The 22,450-nt window shown below is 43.8% G+C and overlaps 1 protein-coding gene across 1 annotated transcript in view; it reads left to right on the forward strand.

Moving 5' to 3' along the window:
- The window catches only part of STAB2 (stabilin 2), a 176,736-nt gene that overhangs the window by 103,648 nt on the left and 50,638 nt on the right, over positions 1–22,450 (forward strand). Inside the window, exons 34-43 of the mRNA XM_013964034.2 lie at positions 9–140; positions 3,169–3,297; positions 5,897–5,953; positions 6,964–7,059; positions 8,518–8,713; positions 10,752–10,847; positions 16,805–16,850; positions 17,723–17,799; positions 21,237–21,362; positions 21,947–22,020. Of these exons, the coding sequence (XP_013819488.2) occupies positions 9–140; positions 3,169–3,297; positions 5,897–5,953; positions 6,964–7,059; positions 8,518–8,713; positions 10,752–10,847; positions 16,805–16,850; positions 17,723–17,799; positions 21,237–21,362; positions 21,947–22,020 (1,029 nt within the window). The remainder of the gene's footprint in view (positions 1–8; positions 141–3,168; positions 3,298–5,896; positions 5,954–6,963; positions 7,060–8,517; positions 8,714–10,751; positions 10,848–16,804; positions 16,851–17,722; positions 17,800–21,236; positions 21,363–21,946; positions 22,021–22,450) is intronic.

The following is a 22,450-nucleotide window of genomic DNA, read 5'->3' on the forward strand; positions in this document are numbered from 1 at the left end:
TCATCCAGGAGGAAGACATACTCAGGTATCACGTGGTCTTGGAGGAGAAGCTGCTGAGGAATGACCTGCACCACGGCATGCACCGGGAGACCATGCTGGGCTTCTCCTACCTCCTCGGCTTCTTCCTCCGTGATGGCCAGGTGCGATCCTTCCCGTGAACACACAATAGGCATCCTAGCTCTGTCATCCACCATCACTTCCGCATTGGATAATCTTCACCACCACTTCCTCAGCCTTATCCACAGCGGACAGCTGTCTGTGTTCCACCATAAAGTAATGGCTGGGCCAGACTGGGAAGCTCCCTCTTGTCCACCCCATCACCAGCCCTCAGACCATCAGTGTGGTCTGACTGGTCTTGGGATTGAATCCCAACAGTTACAGGGCACTTCAGTTCTGCTTCCTAATAACAGACAGTCCCCAAGCAGGTGGCAGGGAACCTGGCAGCCAAACGTAACCCCCCAAAGTGGCATGGCCTCAGGGTGTAAGGAGCCACCTGACATGTGAAGGAAGGATCCAGCAGCCAAATGAATGAACATTATTACCACTGCTTGTTCATACAGACTGCAGACCTAGGGCCAACTGCCCCCACCCCAGTATCCTAGTATTAATCTCACACAATCTCGAAGCACTTTAAGTGTTTAGAATTTGTAAAAAGAATTGAGGCTAAATACATATTTTAAACATTTCAGTATGCAATTCTATGTACCTATCTCAAATAGCCAGTGAAACAGTCAATCTGAAAATTCAATAAGAACTTCACTACGTGACTCTGGTATAAATTCTCACAAGAAAAGGTAATCAAAACTAATGATTATTTAGGAGAAACTAAGCACTATATTCAGAGAAGGCAATGGCACCCCACTCCAGCACTCTTGCCTGGAAAATCCTGTGGACGGAGGAGCCTGGTGGGCTGCAATCCATGGAGTCGCTAGGAGTTGGACACGACTGAGTGACTTCACTTTCACTTTTCACTTTTATGCACTGGAGAAGGAAATGGCAGCCCACTCCAGTGTTCTTGCCTAGAGAATCCCAGGGACGGGGGAGCCTGTCGGGCTGCCATCTATGGGGTCGCACAGAGTCGGACACGACTGAAGCGACTTAGCAGCAGCAGCAGCAAGCACTGTATTAAAATGATGAAAATTTAGTCCCAAATTTTTAAGCGGTAATATTGTTCCCTGTAAAAAAAAGTGCATTTTTTTAAAAAAGCACAATTTTAAAAACAATATTCTCAGTGTTATCATCATTGAAACCCAGGTGAATTTTGTGTAACAGTTGCTTTTTTTTTTAACATGCTCAGGTTTGGGGTTTGTGTTTTTTTTTCTAAGTCTTTCTGGTTTTTCATTACTTAGAGAATAATCTAACACCAAATATTTCCCTCTGTTATATCTTACCTATTGGGTAATAATTTTGAGGAGATCCTTTTAAATACATTTTCTTTTTTTTCCAGGTAAGGCAACTTTTGTTGATAAGGGCCTTCTATTTTGTTTATCTTTGTTATCTTTTATTTCACCATGTAGAAATGAATATTCTGGTTAGTTGGATCAGTTTTGATCTGTCATGTTTATTTTCCATGTGTTTGAAAAGTCTCTAATCTAGAGCTTTTTTTTTTCTTTTTCAATAGAGACTTTATCTTAAATAGTTCTATCTTACAATAGAGGTTTTGCTTTTATTGATAACTCATTCACTCTCAGAACAACAGAGATGTGGGAAAATGCTGTCTAAATGAAGAGACTTGTGTTCAGATCAAAATTCTAATGCAGCTTGTAATTCTTCAAGTAAATCTCATAATAAAAATGATTCAGTTTTTTTATGCCAAATAAACAGTGTTACAACATCAGAAGTTCTGACATTTTGATATTTTAAATCAGCTCAGCCTCTTGGAATTCTGCAGATTTATTTTGTGATCACCATTTGACATCACAAGTGAGGCCCCTGCTGCTTCTCCAAACCTACACAGGCCCTGGACCACTTCTGTGGACCTCAGTCATGATTCAGCCCAACATCCCATGGAAATTCACTTGAGTCCAAGTAAATCGTCAGGGACTTTAACATTCAGTGGAAGTTCAAATTTAAACACTTAATAGAGTCACTTCACTCTTGATGCATTGGGGAGTTTGGGAGATGTTAATCGTTTTTAAAAGCTCATTAGATATGAAGTTGACATCTGTTTAGTACAACAAAGAATTTCCTCTTCTCCCAACCTCTGCCCTGCTACACCTATACACACACATATGACCCCCCAGTTTTTCAAACAGCCATTTGTTTTCAGTTATATTAGTTATACTCAGGAATGAATTAATGGCTTTACTTATTTTACACTAAACAATCATTAAGATATCCTCCCATTTTAAAAAATCAAAACCAAACAAGTTATAACTCAAAGTTGAATTTAAGTTAGAAATTTAGTTCCCATGTCTTACACGCTTACTGACACACTAGGCAAAGACAGCACAAACAAAGACAATACAAATGTACTACGAACACCAGAGAAGCCCCAAGGAAAACATGATATGGTTAATGAGACCTCTGAGCAGTCTCCACACCCTGGAAAGTGATCTGTCAGGTAGGTAGATCTATCAGGTAGAACACATTTTTGCAAACTCTAAAGCACTCAAATATTATTTTTATTCTTGTAGAATGGTAATTTAGTCTTACTGAGGGGTGGTTGCAAGTTAACCAGGAAGCAGAGATATGCTAAAAGGATGCTAAGTTTCATTCTCTATGTCTTGGCTGTGGAAGGTAGCCACACCTCTGAGGCCACCAATAACTAGCACAGCTGAGCACATCCTTGGAGACATGTTATCAATGGCATTAACATAGTGATTGTGATTCAGAATTTTTTGAACAGTGAAAACCGATCATTTAGATGATGGAGAGAAAACTTAGAGATTATCAGGAACAACCTCTTCTTTTTACAAAGGAGGAAATTGAGGTTCAAAGAGGAAAAGCAACTGGCCCAAGGTCACACAGATAGAAGGTACCAGGTCCAGAACTGTCACTCAGCTCTCCTAGGGCAGAGCTGTCTCCAGCACAATGTGCTACACCTGCCAGGTGAATATTGCAGTATCTCCTAGCCTAGTACCATGTTGACATCCTCCAATCCCTATCGTCCTTATTTCCCTTAAAATCACTGGAGTACAGATTGACAGTTAACCTTCCTGTTCACAGCTCTACGTAAATGAGGCTCCGATAAACTACACCAATGTAGCCACTGACAAGGGAGTGATCCATGGCTTGGGGAAAGTGCTGGAAATTCAGAAGAATAGATGCGACATTAACGACACCACTATCGTACGAGTAAGTTCTATCCAAGACCAGTGATGTAACTAAAGAGTGTTGACTTATTTTTTATAATTTTGAAAGCCTGGGACTCGTCTATTAGATTATCTCAATTCAGTTCAAAACACCACTTCAGGAACATCTCCAAGTGCCAAGGAACGTACTTGGTTGTGGCTCTATAGAAATAAATATGACATGACCCTTGCCCTCAATGGGCTCACAGTCTAGTGCCTTGTATGCCTTGGAAAGGCTGCGTGAAGGGTTGTGTTGAGCAGGATTTCAAAGCCATGGTCTTCCTCAAGGGGAAAATGTGTCATGCCCAGCATAGCCATAGGGAAGGAGCCCTGTACACCCACTGGCAGGGTTGGGCCCACCATCGTCTACCAGGAGAGAAAATAAGGAAATGATCATTTCAGTATAATATAGGAAAGTAATTGAGACTTTTTACTCCATGAGGTGGTATAGGTTCTCTCAGTAATAATGATAGCTGTTAACATCTGTTGGGCACTTTTTATGTGCTAAGCACTGCTCTAAACATTTTACATGTATTAACCCATGGAATCCTCACAACATCCTACAGAGTAAGCACTATCAGTCTGCCCATTTTGAAGATGGGGAAAATGAGCCCTAGGGAGATTAAGTGACACCCCCAGGTTCACAGAGCTAGCAAGTGGCAAAGGAGTTCAAGTCCAGGCAGTCTGGCCCCAGAGCGAGAGCTGTGAATGGCCAAGCTATACCATCCATAGGCGCCAAGTTAAGAACTAGTCACACTGGCCTCCTCCTGTTTTGGAACAGGCTGGCACTTTTATTTTAGTTTAGTTTAGTTTTAGTTTTTTATTTTTTTAATTTTAAAATCTTTAATTCTTACATGTGTTCCCAAACATGAACCCCCCTCCCACCTCCCTTCCCATAACATCTCTGTGGGTCATCCCCATGCACCAGCTCCAAGCATGCTGTATCCTGCGTCAGACATAGACTGGCGATTCAATTCTTACATGATAGTATACATGTTAGAATGCCATTCTCCCAAATCATCCCACCCTCTCCCTCTCCCTCTGAGTCCAAAAGTCCGTTATACACAGCTGTGTCTTTTTTCCTGTCTTGCATACAGGGTCATCATTGCCATCTTTCTAAATTCCATATATGTGTGTTAGTATACTGTATTGGTGTTTTTCTTTCTGGCTTACTTCACTCTGTATGATCGGCTCCAGTTTCATCCATCTCATCAGAACTGATTCAAATGAATTCTTTTTAATGGCTGAGTAATACTCCATTGTGTATATGTACCACAGCTTTCTTATCCATTCATCTGCTGATGGACATCTAGGTTGTTTCCATATCCTGGCTATTATAAACAGTGCTGCGATGAACATTGGGGTACATGTGTCTCTTTCAATTCTGGTTTCCTTGGTGTGTATGCCCAGCAGTGGGATTGCTGGGTCATAAGGTAGTTCTATTTGCAATTTTTTAAGGAATCTCCACACTGTTCTCCATAGTGGCTGTACTAGTTTGCATTCCCACCAACAGTGTAGGAGGGTTCCCTTTTCTCCATACCCTCTCCAGCATTTATTGCTTGCAGATTTTTGGATCGCAGCCATTCTGACTGGTGTGAAGTGGTACCTCATTGTGGTTTTGATTTGCATTTCTCTGATAATGAGTGATGTTGAGCATCTTTTCATGTGTTTGTTAGCCATCCGTATGTCTTCTTTGGAGAAATGTCTATTTAGTTCTTTGGCCCATTTTTTGATTGGGTCGTTTATTTTTCTGGAATTGAGCTGCATAAGTTGCTTGTATATTTTTGAGATTAGTTCTTTGTCAGTTGCTTCATTTGCTATTATTTTCTCCCATTCAGAAGGCTGTCTTTTCACCTTGCTTATATTTTCCTTTGTTGTGCAGAAGCTTTTAATTTTAATTAGATCCCACTTGTTTATTTTTGCTTTTATTTCCAGAATTCTGGGAGGTGGATCATAGAGGATCCTGCTGTGATTTATGTCGGAGAGTGTTTTGCCTATGTTCTCCTCTAGGAGTTTTATAGTTTCTGGTCTTACATTTAGATCTTTAATCCATTTTGAGTTTATTTTTGTGTGCGGTGTTAGAAAGTGATCTAGTTTCATTCTTTTACAAGTGGTTGACCAGTTTTCCAGGCTGGCACTTTTAAATGTCTGTCCTTCTTCACTTGTGAATCTTTGTCTCATGACAGTGGGTATTATCTCCATGCTGACCTCTCAGTTGGACAGTGTGCCCCTAGGGCTGAGGGCACTGTAGGTGATGCATTCTTTAATCTCATAGTCTGGCCCAATTCACTAAACAGTAGGTTTTCAACAAATGAGAGTTGGTGTTAGAGGAATTAGGATTTAACTGAGTTAAGATTCGCACAGTTTACAAGGTTACACGCTTCTGAAATGTATAGTGGAGAAAGTGATGCTCCAATGTCCATGACCCGAAGTAGCTGAAGTGTTTGGCTCAAAGGACATGAAAGAGGTTAGCCAGATGAGCTTCTGATTGGCAGTTCTGTAGCCTGAAACCTTCAGTCTCAAGTCTGGAAAATATTTGCAGCCTTGTTTTGATTCAAAGTAATAACCATGAAATGCTCTCTTTGCCTCTGTGTTTTACCAAGGGAAAGTGTGGAAAGTGTCCCCAGGCGCCCATCTGCCCATTTGGAACTAAACCGCTAGTAAGTATTTCTTTGATATCTTCTTTGATAAAACTGTTTCTGGATCACAGGAAGGTCTGAATTAGAAAGTGAGTCTCCAGCACACCTCATTTCACTGCCCTCCTTCCTTCACTGGGTTTTAATTTAATCTCACCTTCTTAATCTTGTATGCATCTTTCTAAAATCTTGAATCCATTTTTTTCAACCAAAGCAAAATTTTGATTAATAAATAAATAGAAACAGGAGCTCATCTCTATCAACGCCCTGTGGAAGAAGGGATTTTTCAGTTTCTGCATCTTCCATATCCCAGTAGCTGGTTGAGGACAGGAGCAGGAAATGGACTTCACAGTAACACTGTTTCAAGCCTTGAGGAGTCCCACCTTCCTGATTCCCTCTATGGTTGAAGTTAGTTATCCACATGACAGACTTGGGGTGTCATACACTTATCTCTGAATGAATGACCTGTCTATGTTTCTTTTAGCTGTTTATAGGGAAAAAGTGCTTCAGAGGATACTCCAACAATTACAAAGAATCAACACACATGCACCTTCCATGGCACAGTAGCCATTTATGACAATAACAATGCTGACTCTTCTCACTTGAATTTGCATTTACTCTTGTATAACTCTTTGTAAACAGCCTTAATCCCGCCTCAGACCAGGCAACCATCAACCAATAAGTAAAAAGAAACCAAGTCTCAGTTCAATGTCAAGTGTTGGGAAGATGCTTTTATCCGAGATACTCTATAATTCTTCCTAACTTGAACTCATCTTCTAAAGAAAAGTTCTCTTTATGGAGTATCACTTTAAGGGATAATTATCTGCATTTTGCCACCTAGTATTCTGGCAGCCAACATTTCAATGTTGCATTTTCTTTTTTATGAAGCAGCTCCAAGAAGCCAACCCCCTCCCTTTCCAGAACATTTCAATTCGAGAGACAGCAATGTATCACCCACCCCCTTGCTTTCAGAGATTGGAAAGCTTTGTCCTAACTGAAAAGCTGATATTAAGATAATTGCTGTTATTTCATAGGGCCAAGAGACGAGGAGATGTCTCTATACCATTTATTTCATGGGCAGGCGATCCCCGGTCTTTGGGTGCCAGCCAAAGTGTGTGAAAACCGTCATTGTGAGTATAACAATTTAATAAGCCTTCTAACAGTGGCAGTAATATTGAGAAATATAATCATATGCTATACTTTTCAAAGTGCCTTTGCATGGATTCTTTCTGCCATCTTGCCTTCCTTCTCAGTTTTAAATATTTATTTGTTTAGCTGCATCAGGCCTTAGTTGCAGCATATGAGAGCTTCACTGCATCATGCAGGATCTTTCATTGTGGTACATGGGCTCTCTAGTTCTGGTGCATGGGCTGAGTTGCCCCATGATATGTGGGATCTTAGTTCCCCAACCAGGGCTTAAACCCACATGCCCTGCATTACAAGGCGGATTCTTAACCAGTGGACCACCAGGGAAGTCCCCTCATTATCTCCATTACAGTTGTCACTCAAAATAGCCAGAGTAGCACTAAAACTGAGGACAGCCCTACAAGTCAGTACACTGGTGACAGCTGCAATTTGCAGTCTCATGATGAAGAAATAGAGGGACCAGGAGGCTAAGAGGATCTTCCTGTTCTCACAAGAAAGGGAAAGAGACAGGAAATGGGCAACCCCCTAAAGCAAGAACAGGGGTGCCTGGTCATCTAGAAAAGTGGAACCCCAGGGCTAGGGACCTCTCAGCTGTGGCTTTGGAATCTGCAGGAAAATTCTCTATAACATCCTGTCCTGCTCCTTTCACACAAGACACAGCCTCTGCCAATCCTAGAAGCCAGTGATTCAGCTCTTAAGTTGTGGAGCGTGCAGCTGCAGGAGACGTGTTTTAGTGCAGTCAAGAATAAAAGCAGGCCCAAACAAATAGATAATCCTGCAGGGCTTCCTGGAAATAAGACAGTCATCATAGAGCATCAGAGGTCTCACCTGCCTCCCAGCCTTCAGTACCAGATGAAATAACACAACACACAGGGGCCAGGTTTGGGGATGACCAGGGCCCCTCCCAGGTGGCTCAGTGGTAAAGAATCCGCCTGCACTGCAGGAGACATGGGTTCCATCCCTGGGCCGGGAAGATCCCTTGCAGAAGGAAATGGCAACCCACTCCAGTTTCTTGCCTGGGAAATCCCATGGACAGAGGAGTCTGGCAGACTACAGTCTATGGAGTCACAAAGAGTCGGAGACCACTTAGTGACTAAACAACAACAGGGCCCATCTGGCATCACCTACATGACTCTTTCTTCCTGCTGCCCCTCCTCCCCTCTCACTTTTCTTCACCCTCTCCTCCTGCTTGTGTTTTTCCTTCCGGTCCTTCCTAGCTCTTCAGCAGAAGCCTCCATGCTGATGCTGGCACCCCTGGAAATTGCATGCCCCCTGCCCCTTTCTTGGGGGATGCTGTCCCCGTCCCTTATAACCATTCCACATGGGGTCAAGGCTACGGGCACACATCAGTCCCGCCTGCAAGATGTCCACACTGTGGTTGGCCACATCCAAAGGACAGCTGCATGGCCCTGTCCCCACCCAGCCTGGCCCTTCTGTTTCAGACAAGAGAATGCTGTGCGGGCTACTTTGGCCCCCAGTGCCAGCCTTGCCCAGGGAAACCTGAGAACGTCTGCTTCGGAAATGGGATCTGCTTGGATGGAGCCAACGGCACAGGCTCGTGTGAGTGTGGGCGGGGCTTCAGCGGGACGGCCTGTGAGACCTGCGCTGAGGGCAAGTACGGCGTGCACTGCGACCAAGGTGCGTACCCCACCACCAGCAGCGGGCTCCCCAAGCCAGCCGGAAATGCAGGAGGAGAGAGTCTAAATACGTGCTCCCTAACCAGCTGGTGTCCAGGGCAGGCTGGAATCCACCCCCCACCACCTCGCCCCACCGCCATTACCATGTGAATGACGAGAACTTCTGTGCTGTGTAATTTGCACCGGACAGCAAGGGCAGCAACGCCAAACATTTATAGTAGTGACCAACCTGCACCTACCAGCCCACTCCCATCTGCTCACTGACATTGCCCAACCCACCCGTGTTTCTGTGTTAGTCTGTGGGCCCTGGTCTCTGTGGTTGCACTCAGTTTTGGACATTGTGTGATTGTTTGAAAAGCAGATCTGTGCACATTATCTCCTTTAATCCACACGGGAACCATATATACTGGAGTGTTCATGCCCCCTTTTTACAAATGAAGACTTAAGGCAAAGAGGGTGAATGACTTCCCCCAAGGTCACACCTGGTGAATTTGAATGCACACCCTGCTCCCTCCAAAGCCTTGTTCTTGAATCAGGCCCTTTACGTGATGGTCACTCTATAGGTCCACACAGCCAGCCACATGCCTTGTGCTGTTTTTACGAAAATTGTGATCTGTTTTAGCTAAGTCACCTGCCGTCTCTCACCCTGACTTTCTTGTGCCCAGGGGCACACACTTATGAGTGGGCTGACAGGAAAAAAGGGGTTTTCTAATCCAGGATGGGAAAACAAAGCATTTTTTCTACCTTCTATTGAGAGTCATGCATGTGATCTGGCTATCACTATTTTCTCATCAGCCAGTCCAAGCCAGACAAAAATCAATATATAATTGAGTCATTATAATTGGGCTGTATAATATGTAATTGGCATTACTGTGCTGACTTTTTCTGTGTTATATGGAAGAATTATATACCTGCATATATGCAGGATTTCCTAACCTAGGATCCACAGATGATCCTCACAGGGTCCAGCAAACCCCCAAGGCTGAATGCTTTTTTCTGAGAAAGGCATCCTCAGCTTTCATCCAGTTCCTAAAAACACTCACCACACTGCTGCATAACAAAGGAATCAGCATTTCTTTTTTTTTTTTTTTTTGGTGATTTTTTTTTTTTAACTTTCTTTTACTTTACAATACTGTATTGGTTTTGCCATACATTGACATGAATCCACCACGGGTGTACATGCCTTCCCAAACATGAACCCCCCTCCCACCTCCCTCCCCATAACATCTCTCTGGGTCATCCCTGTGCACCAGCCCCAAGCATCCTGTATCCTGCATCGGACATAGACTGGCGATTTGTTTCTTACATGATAGTAGACATGTTTCAATGCCATTCTCCCAAATCATCCCACCCTCTCCCTCTCCCTCTGAGTCCAAAAGTCCGCTCTACACATCTGTGTCTCTTTTGCTGTCTTGCATACAGGGTCATCATTGCCATCTTTCTAAATTCCATATATATGTGTTAGTATACTGTATTGGTGTTTTTCTTTCTGGCTTACTTCACTCTGTATAATCGGCTCCAGTTTCAGCATTTCTATGTAGTCAATGAAGGCAGTGCCCCACCAGGTTTATGGGATCCTAGAGGACTTCTCTCTGAAACCTACTCTTAGGGAATAAACATGGTTCCATCCCAAGTGATCCCACATAACCTTGGCTCCTCTGATAACCTGAGCCAAGGACGCTCTCACGCTGCTTGGGTCACTGCCCCGCAGTGCTACACAGTCCCCAGAGGGTGGTCTTTGTTGAAACACAACCTGTTTCACCATTTAGCCTACTTCTATACCCCTGCCCTTCCTGGGAATCCAAACCCTTCCCCCACCCACCCATTAGTGACACTAATTATCTGGAAGTGGACTGGAGAATTTAAATGCACAGAAGTATAATCAATACAGTATTGTAAAGTAAAATAAAGTAAAAATAAAAAATTTTTTTAAAAAAGATAGAAGTTTAAATGCACAGAAGTGAAACTTTGTAGTAAATGAAAAGTGAGTTGTTGAACACAGGTCAAAAATCTGACAGTGTGTGGCTGTTTCCACTTAGAGTGTACTTGTGTCCACGGGAGATGCAGTCAAGGACCCTTGGGTGACGGTGCCTGCGACTGTGATGTGGGCTGGCGAGGAGTGAAGTGTGACAGTGGTAAGAGCTAACCTTCTGGTACTTGTGATCTGTTCTCTCTTTTTTCCTCCTAAAATAGAAATGGCATCTTCGTTTCTTTCTTTGGCAATAATTCCTACTTGCAGCAAAAATAGTTTGTAAAATAAAAGCATTAAAAAGAAAATGAAAATTATTCATACTCCCAAGGCAGGGAGAAAACTATCATTAGTATTTCATATTGGCCTTCCAGCCTTTTTCCAGGTATAGACATGTGTATGGGACCATGCTCTGCACACAGTTTTGTGAGTCTCTCACTTCACATAATACATATGATCAATATCTTTTCATGTGAATAAATACATAGAGAAATATCTTTTTTAAATTTCTATATAATATCCAATTATCAGACCGTGTTAGTGGCTCAGTCGTGTCTGACTCTTTGTGACCCCATCGACTGTAGCCCACCAGGCTCCTCTGTCCATGGAATCTTCCAGGCAAGAATACTGGAGTGGGTAGCCATTCTCTTTACCATGTTCTTAAAATTAGTTTTCTTCTATAATAAACAATGCTGCAAAGGTTATTTCATTCATATATATGTATATATTCATGCATATGTGTGTATATATTCATATATATTTGGTTTATCTTATTAATCCATTTGGTTAGTTTTCTTGAGATGGAATTTCTGAGTTAGCAGTTGGTACTTTGGGGGAAAAGTTTGCTACTTATTGCCAAGAGATTATGTCAGTTTACTCCCCGCTCTCAGTAGGGTCTGAGCCGGTCCATTTTCCTGCACCCTGCCCCCTCCTACTGCACTGATGATTCCTTATGTGTCCCTATGAGAGTGATGAGAGGAGAGAAAATTTCACACAGAAAGAAGCTTTGGAAAAGCCCAAAGATGTAGGGGACCTCTGCACATCTACAGAACCACAGGATTGCAGGATGAGAGGAATATAGGGGCAAAGAGGAACGTGGAATGAGAACAGGCTAGATGTGGGCAGGAGTCAGGTCATGGAAGCCTAAGGGTGGCAGACCTTCTGCTGAAGCTTCCTGTTGGGAAGCCGTTCAAGGGTTTTGAGCAAGTCAGCAGTATGATGTGATCTGTGTTTTAGAAAGGTCATTCTGACACTGGACTGGAGAAATTACCCCCTAGAAGGAGGTATTCAGAAAGTCCCCCTCTTCTGGGGCGGGAGCTGGAGAGGAGTCACAGGTGCCTGACAGCCCAATGAGAGCTCCAGGGATATGAGTTATCAGAAGGAGTATCTTTACCCAAAACTCCAGGTGATGCTAAAAATCAGGGTAACACAGATTTCATTGAAAAGCTAAAGTTGGAAGTGTAAATGGTCTCAAGCCAAGGAGATACCCTAGAGCAGATGTAAAATGCTGGTGTGCCAAGCAAGAGTTTAGAGGGTCTGGGATAGGAAAGTAGGGAGCAATGGGGTCACATAAACAGGAAGACAGCCTGGGGGAATCCCTGAAATAGAGCAAGACAGAAGTGACAGCCAAGGATAATCAGGAGGTCATCTGTTGTATCATAGACTACCCTCGTGTGCACAGGAGGACCAACCACATTTAAAGGGACAGGGAGCAACCTGGAGGCTGCACAGGTTTTCAGGAGGCAGTTAACAAAAATCTGAACCAAGGTGGTGGCCTGACTGTGGCAGGGAAAACAAAGACACTTAATTGTCAAATGAGTTAAAATCAAGAGCACAAGGCAACTAGAGATACAGAAGAAAGGAAGAGGGAGGGAGGGCTGCACTGTGTAGATGCTGGGTCAGTTCTAGAAGAGTCCAGCTTAGGGGCATGGTGCAAGAGGTAGCATGGTTTGCAGGCGGGTAGGTTTGAGGGGCGGGAGAACACCCAGGTGGAGATTCCCAGGAGGTATTAGCTCACTCATTCATTCATCAGACACTTGGAGCTCCTGCCGGAGGACATGGCAACGAGCAGTGTGTGGTCCCTGCCCCAGCAGCCAGCAGTCTGGGGAAGATGAGGAAGGTTTCCAGACAGTCAGAGTAGAGCAGGTGTGAGTGTGTGGGTGGAAGTCTCAAGACTGAGGCCAAGGCTGGAGACATACGTGTCATTAAGCAGGCAGAGGTGTATTTGTGCCATGAGGGGAAGAAAGCGGGGCCAACGATGAACCACCAGATTCATCTTCTTCCTGCTTTCTCTACTGTGGAAAAAGACCCCAGTCCACCCCCACCTGCTCACCCAGTTTGGAGCCACCCTCTCAGCCTCCCCCTGCCCTGTCCCTAGTACCGTAGGTGAACTGTTTCAGCTCCTTCCTCCTGCTGCTCCTCTCACCAGCGCCCTTGTGATCCATCTCTTCGCCTTCTGTCACATTTTCCTCCATTTCATTCTTCACGCTGCTGCCACACAGAACCGTCTAAAGCATAGATGTCTTGGTCTGCTCAGGCTATAACAAAGTACCATAGACTGGCTTATAAACAACAGAAAGTTATTTTGTTCTGGAGGCTAGCATTCAGAATCATGGCTGGGTTCTGGTGACAGCCCTCTTCTGGGTTGCAGAGGGCTGTCTTCTCACGTGGTGGCAGAAGGGGCAAGGGAACTCTCCAGGGTCTCATTTATAAGGACATTAGTTTCATTCATGAAGATTCCACACTCATGAGCTAATCACCTGGGTCCCCACCTTCAAGTACCAACATATTGCAGATTGCATTTCAAAGTGTGGACGGGGGGAGGGGACAGAAACATCTGGACCACAGCAGTATTGCTTCCCACGCGCGCCCCAGGACTTAGTGACCTGCTGTTATTCTCCGTTGCTTGCAGGAGGAGAATTTCATTGCCTATAGGAAAAACACCTTAGGAGAGTGTTCAGTTCAGTCGCTCAGTCATGTCCAACTCTTTGCAACCCCATGGACTGCAGCACGCCAGACCTCCCTGTCCATCACCAACTCCCAGAGCTTACTCAAACTCATGTCCATCGAGTCAGTGATGCCATCCAACCGTCTCATCCTCTGTTGTCCTCTTCTCCTCCCACCTTCCATCTTTCCCAGCATCAGGGTCTTTTCCAATGAGTCAGTTCCTCACATCAGGTCGCCAAAGTATTGGCATTTCAGCTTCAGCATCAGTCCTTCCAATGAATATTCAGGACTGATTTCCTTTAGGATGGACTGGTTGGATCTCCTTGCAGTCCAAGGGACACTCAACAGTCCTCTTCAACACCACAGTTCAAAAGCATCAATTCTTTGGCTCTCAGATTTCTTTATAATCCAATTCTCACATCCATACATGACTACTGGAAAAATCATAGCTTTAACTAGATGGATCTTTGTCGGCAAAGTAATGTCTCTGCCTTTTAATATGCTGTCTAGGTTGGTCATAACTTTCCTTCCAAGGAGCAAGTGTCTTAATTTCATGGCTGCAGTTACCATCCACAGTGATTTTGGAGCCCCCAAAAAATAAAGTCTGTCACTGTTTCCATTGTTTCTCCATCTGTTTGCCATGAAGTGATGGGACTGGATGCCATGATCTTAGTTTTCTGAATGTTGAGTTTTAAGCCAACTTTTTCACTCTCTTTCACTCACTTTCTGCCATAAGGGCGGTATCATCTGCATATCTGAGGTTACTGATATTTCTCTCAGCAATCTTGATTCCAGCTTGTGCTCCATCCAGCCCAGCATTTCTCATGATGTACTCTGTCTGCATATAGGTTAAATAAGCAGGGTGACAGTATACAGCCTTGACGTACTCCTTTCCCAATCTGGAGCCAGTCTGTTGTTCCATGTCCAATTCTAACTGTTGCTTCTTGACCTGCATACAGATTTCTCAGGAGACAGGTCAGGTGGTCTGGTATTCCCATCTCTTGAAGAATTTTCCACAGTTTCTTGTGATCCACACAGTCAAAGGCTTTGGTGTAGTCAATAAAACAGAAAATAGATGTTTTTCTGGAACTCTCTTGGTTTTTCAACAACCAATGGATGTTGGCAATGTGATCTCTGGTTCCTCTGCCTTTTCTAAATCCAGCTTGAACATCTGGAAGTTCATGGTTCACATACTGTTGAAGCCTGGCTTGGAGAATTTTGAGCATTACTTTACTAGCATGTGAGATGAGTGCAATTGTGCAGTAGTTTGAGCATTCTTTGGCATTGCCTTTCTTTAGGATTTGAATGAAAACTGACCTTTTCCAGTCCTGTGGCCACTACTGAGTTTTCCAAATTTGCTGGCATATTGAGTGCAGCTCTTTCACAACATCATCTTTCAGGATTTGAAACAGCTCAAGTGGAATTCCATCACCTCCACTAGCTTTGTTCTTAGTGATGCTTCCTAAGGTCCACTTGACTTTGCATTCCAGGATGTCTGGCTCTAGGTGAGTGATCACACCATCGTGGTTATCTGGGTCATAAAGATCTTTTTTGTATAGTTCTTCTGTGTATTTTTACCACTTCTTCTTAATATCTTTTTCTTCTGTTAGGAGAGTGTAGTACAAAGCTATTTGCCAGTTGGCACTTGCCCAGTTTTCCAAAACAGTCTGTACAAGGAGCACAATCTGTACAAGGAGCTTCAGCCTAGTAATGTAAATAAATGTTCAGTCATATTCAAAAAATTGTGATATAAGAGTGCAGAGTAAAGCGCCTCTCCACCAGACTAGGTTATTCTTTGTTCGCATGCAAATCCCCCACTCCCGAGTCATGTCAGACATCGTTAATTGATCACTGCACTCTTCCCTCTGAGGTCAGATAGGGGCCCACATCCTTCTCAAAAGAGCACACCAACGTGGTCTCTATCAATTAACTGAATCAAATGTCTAGAGCAGATTCCAGAGAGGGAGCCCTAAAAGGTGGCTGGGATTTCAGAAGCAGAACAGAGAGAAAGAGATTTCCAGACTCAGGGACTAGCACACGTAAAGGCACAGAATGGCACTGCATCTACTCAGCTCATCGGAATCTATAAATGTTCCCTCTCACAGAAAACACGACCACTCTCACAGCCAGGCCTCTGTTTCAGGACCTTCTGTATAACTTGGCCAGACCTAACAAGATTTCTTTCCCAGAGGCTCTTAGCCTGAGCGACCAGCCCAGTGGGTACTTTTGCATCATCTCTAACAATTTCTTGCCAGATCCTCCCCTGCCAGGAAGTATCTGTTAGCTGGGCATCCAAGAATAAGAACATAATATTGTTCCAGGAAATTTAGGAATTAATTCAGCAAAGAGGTAGTGAGTACCTGCTGCATGCCAGGCTCTGGGCTATTTTTGCACATGCAAAACAACAACAACAGTAACTTAATTATAATTAGGTATTTGCTTATTTGGGCTTCCCTGGTGGCTCAGCAGTAACGAATACACTTTGCAGTGGTGACGGGGGTTGTGGGTTTGATCCCTGGATTGGGAATATCCCCTAGAGAAGGAAATGGCAACCCACTCCAGTATTCTTGCCTGAGAAATCCCATAGATTGAGGAGCCTGGGGGGCTATACAGTCCGTGGGGGTCACAAAAGAGTAGGACACATCTTAGTGACTAAACAACAACAACAAAATTTGCTTGTCTATATCACTCTGTAGCAAAATGATGAAAAAACAGAATAAGGAAAATAGAAAGTATAAATATTGGGTTGGCCAAAAAATTCATTTGGGACCTTCCATAAGCTCTTACAAAAACTTTACATGAACTTTTACAAAAGCTCTTACATGAACTTTGTGGCCAACCCAATAAAATAGGAAATTAAACCCCAGGGAGTAGTGTGCAGCCTCACCACCTAGCATGGACCTGGCACACAGGAGACACTCCATCGGTGTATTTGACCTTCAGATTTGTCTCTGAGCTTCCTAGAAACCAAGGTAAAAAAGAATTTACATGGTCACATAGTTCCCATGATGTGTACCAGTTAACTTGTGAGGAACTAAATCATTTCCTATCACCAAGTACTAAAAGAATATTAACTTGTGAGGAACTAAATCATTTCCTATCACCAAGTATTAAAAGAATATTCTTGAGTGAGATTTATTAAAGAAAGGCTGACAGCATTTGGTTCTCTTGTTTCAGAGATCACGAAAGACAACTGCAACGGGACCTGCCACACCAGCGCCAAGTAGGTGCCCTCTGGCCACCTTTGGGAATGATGCAAAGGGGATTTTTCCTAATAGTGTGTGTCCACCAGACCCCATCTTTAGGGAAGCAGCTTCCTGAGACCTTTTCTGAGGATTCATGATAGATTTAAGTACAAAACTAAAAATGATGCCACCATCAGTTTGCCAGATCCAGCCTTTTGAACAAGCTGTCCCCTGAGCTACCTGACATGTTGGCAGAGTGCCAGTTGTTACCCCCATTCAAGCCACAGGGACCCTTTCACAGAAGCAGAGGGAGCCTGGTGGGCCTCAATTTCATCAAATCTTACTTGCAATTCACAGCCAAGCCTTCCGTCTTCATAAGTGAACTTCATATTCATAACACCCAGAGGAGCTTAATGGGTTAATTCATTAAGAATTCAGAAGCTGGAGTTAGACTTGAATCAGCCTCTGTCATTTCCATTGATTGTATAACCCTGAGTCACTTATTTAATGCCTCTAAGCCTTGCTCTCCTCATCTGTAAAATGGGAAGAATGATAGACCTACCTGTTAGGGCTACTGGATATTGTGTAGGTTATGTGAAGTAATGTGTAAAGTATAGGTTTGAGCACATAGGATGCTCTCTGAAGATGGGCGGCTGCCCTCCGTATCCTTGGACCAATACCTCCATATTCACACTCTGTTGTTTACCTGATAAGTGACTTCAGTTTTAGCTGCCCGTGGCAGGGTTGTGCTAGGGATCAACTCTTCTCCCAAGCCTTAGGGAGAACCTCTGAGTGCCTCATGGGGCAGGAGCTAGGATCCTAGGGGGAAGTGTATTGTGAGTCCCATCCAGGCGGGAGGCAGGATGTTGTGCATTTTTCTGCAAACACCACTTGCCCTTTCTCTTGGCAGCTGTCTTCTCAATCCGGATGGCACAGCCTTGTGCAAATGTGCAGCAGGGTTCCAGGGGAATGGGACTGTCTGCACAGGTAAGTAGAGAAGGAATTTGCTAGGTGGAGGGTAACCCAAGCTATTGAGAGATCTGTGTTTCTGCAGACTAAATGGGCAGCTGCAGGAGTTCCCTGGTGGTCCTGTGGTTAAGACTTCATGCTGCCAATGCAGGGGGTGTGGATTCGATCCCTGGTCAGGGAGCTAAGATCCCACATGCCATGTGATGAGGCCAAAAATAAATAAATGGACAGCTGCTACCAAACAGTGATGGGGAACTGGATGTGGTAGGGTAGCTAATCTCATTCAGGGGCAGGACACCTACTATTCACGGATGAGATGTGTTAGTTTTGGAACGTCCGGGGCCACTGCCCTGGTTCTCTTCTCTAAGTCTTGGCCACAATTGGAATCACCTGGAGAGCTTTAAAAATCATGGATTTGGCTGACCAAGGGTGTGGCCTGGGCATGGGGACTCTGAAATGGGACACAAAGAGGCTTGAGCCCTGGTTCTTTTTCCCACTCCCCACATGGCCTTGGGTGGTCTCCAAACAACCCTTAAAGTAAACATAAAACAATGTCCCTTGTAGAGCAATTTGGGATGAAATGACCTCTCCACGTACAACAACAGAATGAGACAGCTGTCCAAAACAGCCCCGATGTTAGACTCCTTGGGTTCAAATCCATGTTCTTACAGTTTATGTTACCTGGGGACAGCTGCTTGACTGCTCTTTGCATCGTTTTGTCATCTGTAAGTTGTAGGTCATAAGAGAATCTTGCTCAATGGATTGTTGGATGGCAGCATGATCTTAATACCTGTGAACATTCCTGGCACAGAGCACTCGATAAATATGAGCTAACACTCTTATGGTGACCAATACATACTCAGTGCTAGAAAAAAAATGGAAACAGCATCATTTTCTCTTGACGCTGTGTCCACGAAGGCTTCAGTCCAGATTGTGGTGGAGCTAGACAATGATCGCACCAGTTTGCTTTCTTTTTTTAATTAATTGATTAAATTTGGGCTTGCATTAGCTTTTTCTGGTTGTGGTGAGTGGGAGGTGCACAGGTTTCTCATTGTGGTGGCTTCTCTTGTTGCAGAGCATGGGCTGTAGCACATGCGGGCTTCAGTACTTGTGGCACACGGGCTTAGTTGCCCTGCAGCACATGCAATCTTTCCAGAGCAGGGATTGGACCCATGTCCCTTGCTTTATAAAGTAGGTGGACTCTTAACCACTGGATCACCAGGGAAGTTCTCACCAATTTGCGTTCTAGACCATCTGACCCTGGGGATTGTCTCAGGTGTTCCCTGAAGTAGGATGTGTTCAACATACCAGCGGAAACAGTGGAAAGACAAATAACTGTAGTGTTTCTCTTTCCCCCTGTTTTGGGGGGAGATAGCAAAATGGGAGCTGTTATAAACAGTCCTGTCGTTAGACTCCCTGGGTTTAAATCTATGTTCTTATAGTGTATGTTACCTGGGGACAGCTGCTTGACTTCTCTTTGCATCATTTTGTCATCTGTAAGTTAATATAATGCTCAATATTTCTATAAAACTTTCATATACATTATCCAAACCTGCACATAAGCTTGTATGGGTGTGCCCCAGAATTCATACTAATTAAGTCGTTTGTCTAAAGTCACATGGTGAATGAAGGGCAAGCCAGGACTCATACGCACACCTTGGGACTCCAGATCTTGGATCCACTTTGAATTGATTTCTGTATACGTGCCTGTGTCCTCAGTTGCTTCAGTCTGTCCGACTCTGTGCAACCCTATGGACTGTAGCCCGCCAGGCTCCTCAGTCCATGGGATTCTCCAGACAAGAACACTGGAGTAGGTTGTCATGCCCTCCTCCAGGGATCATCCCCACCCGGGGATCGAACCTGTGTCTCCTGCTTTACAGGTGGATTCTTTACCGCTGAGCCATCAGAGAAGCTCTTTTGTATATATAGTGAGGTCCAAATTCATTCTTTCACATATGGATATCTAATTGTCTCAGTATCAATTTTTGAAAAGATCATTCTTCCTGTGATGGAAATAACATATTGGCACCTTTGTGGTAAATCAGTTGACCACAGATGTTTGAGTTTATTTCTAGACTCTTAATTCCATATGGATCCTTCTGCTAGTTCCACCCTGTCTTTATTACTGAAGCTTTGTAGTAAGTTTTGAAATTAGGGAGTGTGAGTCCTCCAACTCTGCTCTTTTTTTTTTAAAGATTGTTTTGACTGTTCTGGGCCCTTTGAATTTATATACGAGTTTTAGGATAATCTTGTCAGTTTATGCAAAAAATCAACTGGGATTTTCACAGATTGCCTTTAATCTGTAGATCAAACATAAGGAGTAATGCCACCTTAACAATATTAATTATCTCCATCAATGAACATGGAAGGTCTTTCTATTATTTAGGTCATCTTTTATTTCTTTCCACAATGTTTGTAGTTTTCAGAGTGTTTTATAGTTTGTTAATCGAGTCCATCTTTTGATGCTATTGTAAGTGGAATTGTTTTCTTAATTTCATTTTCAGTTTGCTCATTGCTATGGTCTAGGAGTACAATTGATTTTTGACTGTTGATCCTGTGGCCTACGATATTGTCGAATTTAATGATTCGCTCTAATTCTTTTTAGTGGGTTCTTCAGGACTTTCCATAGCACATCATGTTACCTGCAGACAGAAATGCCTTCACATCTTTTCTAATCTGAATGCCTTTTATTTCTTTCTTGCCTGATTGCCCTGACCAGAACCTTCATCCAACATAGTGTTGAACAGGAGTGGTAAGAGCAGGCCTACTTGCCTTATTCCCAATCAGGGGAGAAAGCGTCTAGTCTGCCATCACTAAGCGTGACCTTAGCTGTGGGCTTTTCATAGGTGAAAAATGTCCTTTATCAGGGTAAGGAAGTTGCCTTCTATTCCTAGTCTGTTGAGTGTTTTTATCATTAACAATATTGAATTTTGACCAGAGGCTCCGCTCCTTATACCAGGATGATTGTGTTTTTGTCTTTCATTCTGTTACTGTGCTCTATTACCTTCATTGACTTGGGGGATGTTAAACAATTGTATTCCTATATTAGTACCTCTTTCTTACAGTAAGTAATCACATTTATATATTTCTAAATTTGACCTACAAGTATTTTCTTGAGGATATTGAATCTATATTCATGAAGGATATTAGTCTATAGTTGTTTTGTGATAGTTTTACCTGGTTTTGGTATCAGAGTAATACTGGCCTCATAGAATGAATTGAGAAGTCTTCCCTCCTCTTTCAGTTTTTAGGAGAGCATGTGAAATTTTGGTATTTATTAAATGTTTGATAGAATTCACCAGTGACATCTGGTGCTTTGCATTCTTTTGAATTATCTGTGTTTAATCCAATGCCTGCCAGTTTGAAGTAACTTCTATTTCTCAGTCACTCAAGTAAAAACACATCAATTTTCCCCCTCCTCCTCTACTGCTCTGTGTCGTCTTTCTCTTCTATAGCAATCAATGCCTGTGAGATCAGCAATGGAGGTTGCTCTGCCAAGGCTATCTGCAAAAGAACCACCCCAGGAAGCCGGGTGTGTGTGTGCAAGGCAGGCTATACTGGCGATGGCATCGTGTGCATAGGTAGGTACCACCTCTCACCTGCGATTTCCAACTGCCTTTAGTTTTGACGCCTCGGTCAAGGTGCTGTCTGATCCCTCCACTTGTTTTCCATTTACTTGTTTTCCCTTGGCTGCTTAAAAGCAATCGGCTAGGAAACGCTTTCACACCAAGCAGACATCCTGCTTGCCATCAAAATGTCCTCCTAAATTGAGCATCTACTGATGATTCTTCTCTGAGCCAATTACACTGTGATGGTTACAAATGTGTTTTTTTTTAATTCCTACATCCCTTCATTCATAACATGCTGAATTAGACTCCAAAATTCTATTATTTCAAGTCCTTGGCTGCAAACACTCATATTCATTCAATAGAGGGACAGAGTCAAGCCTGCAGATACGCCTCTGCTGGCACAGTCCCGTCCCAGGGGAGGCAGTTTTGAGAAACCACAGCCAGCACCCTCCCTGTTGGGTTATTTCAGCCACAGAGTTGCCAAGAAAACTGGCTCACGCCTTGACACCTGCTCTGCTTGGTTGGATCCATCAAGATGCCTTTACTTAGAAATCAGGCTCAGTTCTCATGCCAGGTGTGGGACTTTTGTTTTAAAGAGATCAACCCCTGCTTGGAGAGCCATGGCGGCTGCCACAGGCATGCAGAGTGCACACAGACTGGACCCAACCAGGTGAGCTCTGCCTCTCTGGGGGCTACATTTTCCTAGGAGCAAATTCCTGCAGATTCAGACCCAGGCCTGAGGGAGAGGGGCTGAGAACAGGCCTCTAGGGAGCGACAGGATGAAATCAATACATTAGAGGAAATTCTGAAACAATTCCCCTAGAGATGGTTGTTTTGGAAAGAAGAGGAAGGTGGGAGGAGCAGGGAACAAAGGGTTCGTGGGGGAAAGGCCTTTCCTACAGTGGGGATTCCCTGGTAGCTCAGCTGGTAAAAAATTCACCTGTCATGCAGGAGCCCCCGGTTCAGTTCCTGGGTCAGGAAGATCCCCTGGAGAAGGGTTAGACTACCCACTCCAGTATTCTTGGGCTTCCCGAGTAGCTCAGACGGTAAAGAATCCTCCTGTAATGTGGGAGACCTGGGTTAGGAAGATCCCCTGAAGG

This window comes from Capra hircus, chromosome 5 (assembly GCF_001704415.2).
Source record: "Capra hircus breed San Clemente chromosome 5, ASM170441v1, whole genome shotgun sequence".
NCBI lineage: Eukaryota > Metazoa > Chordata > Mammalia > Artiodactyla > Bovidae > Capra > Capra hircus.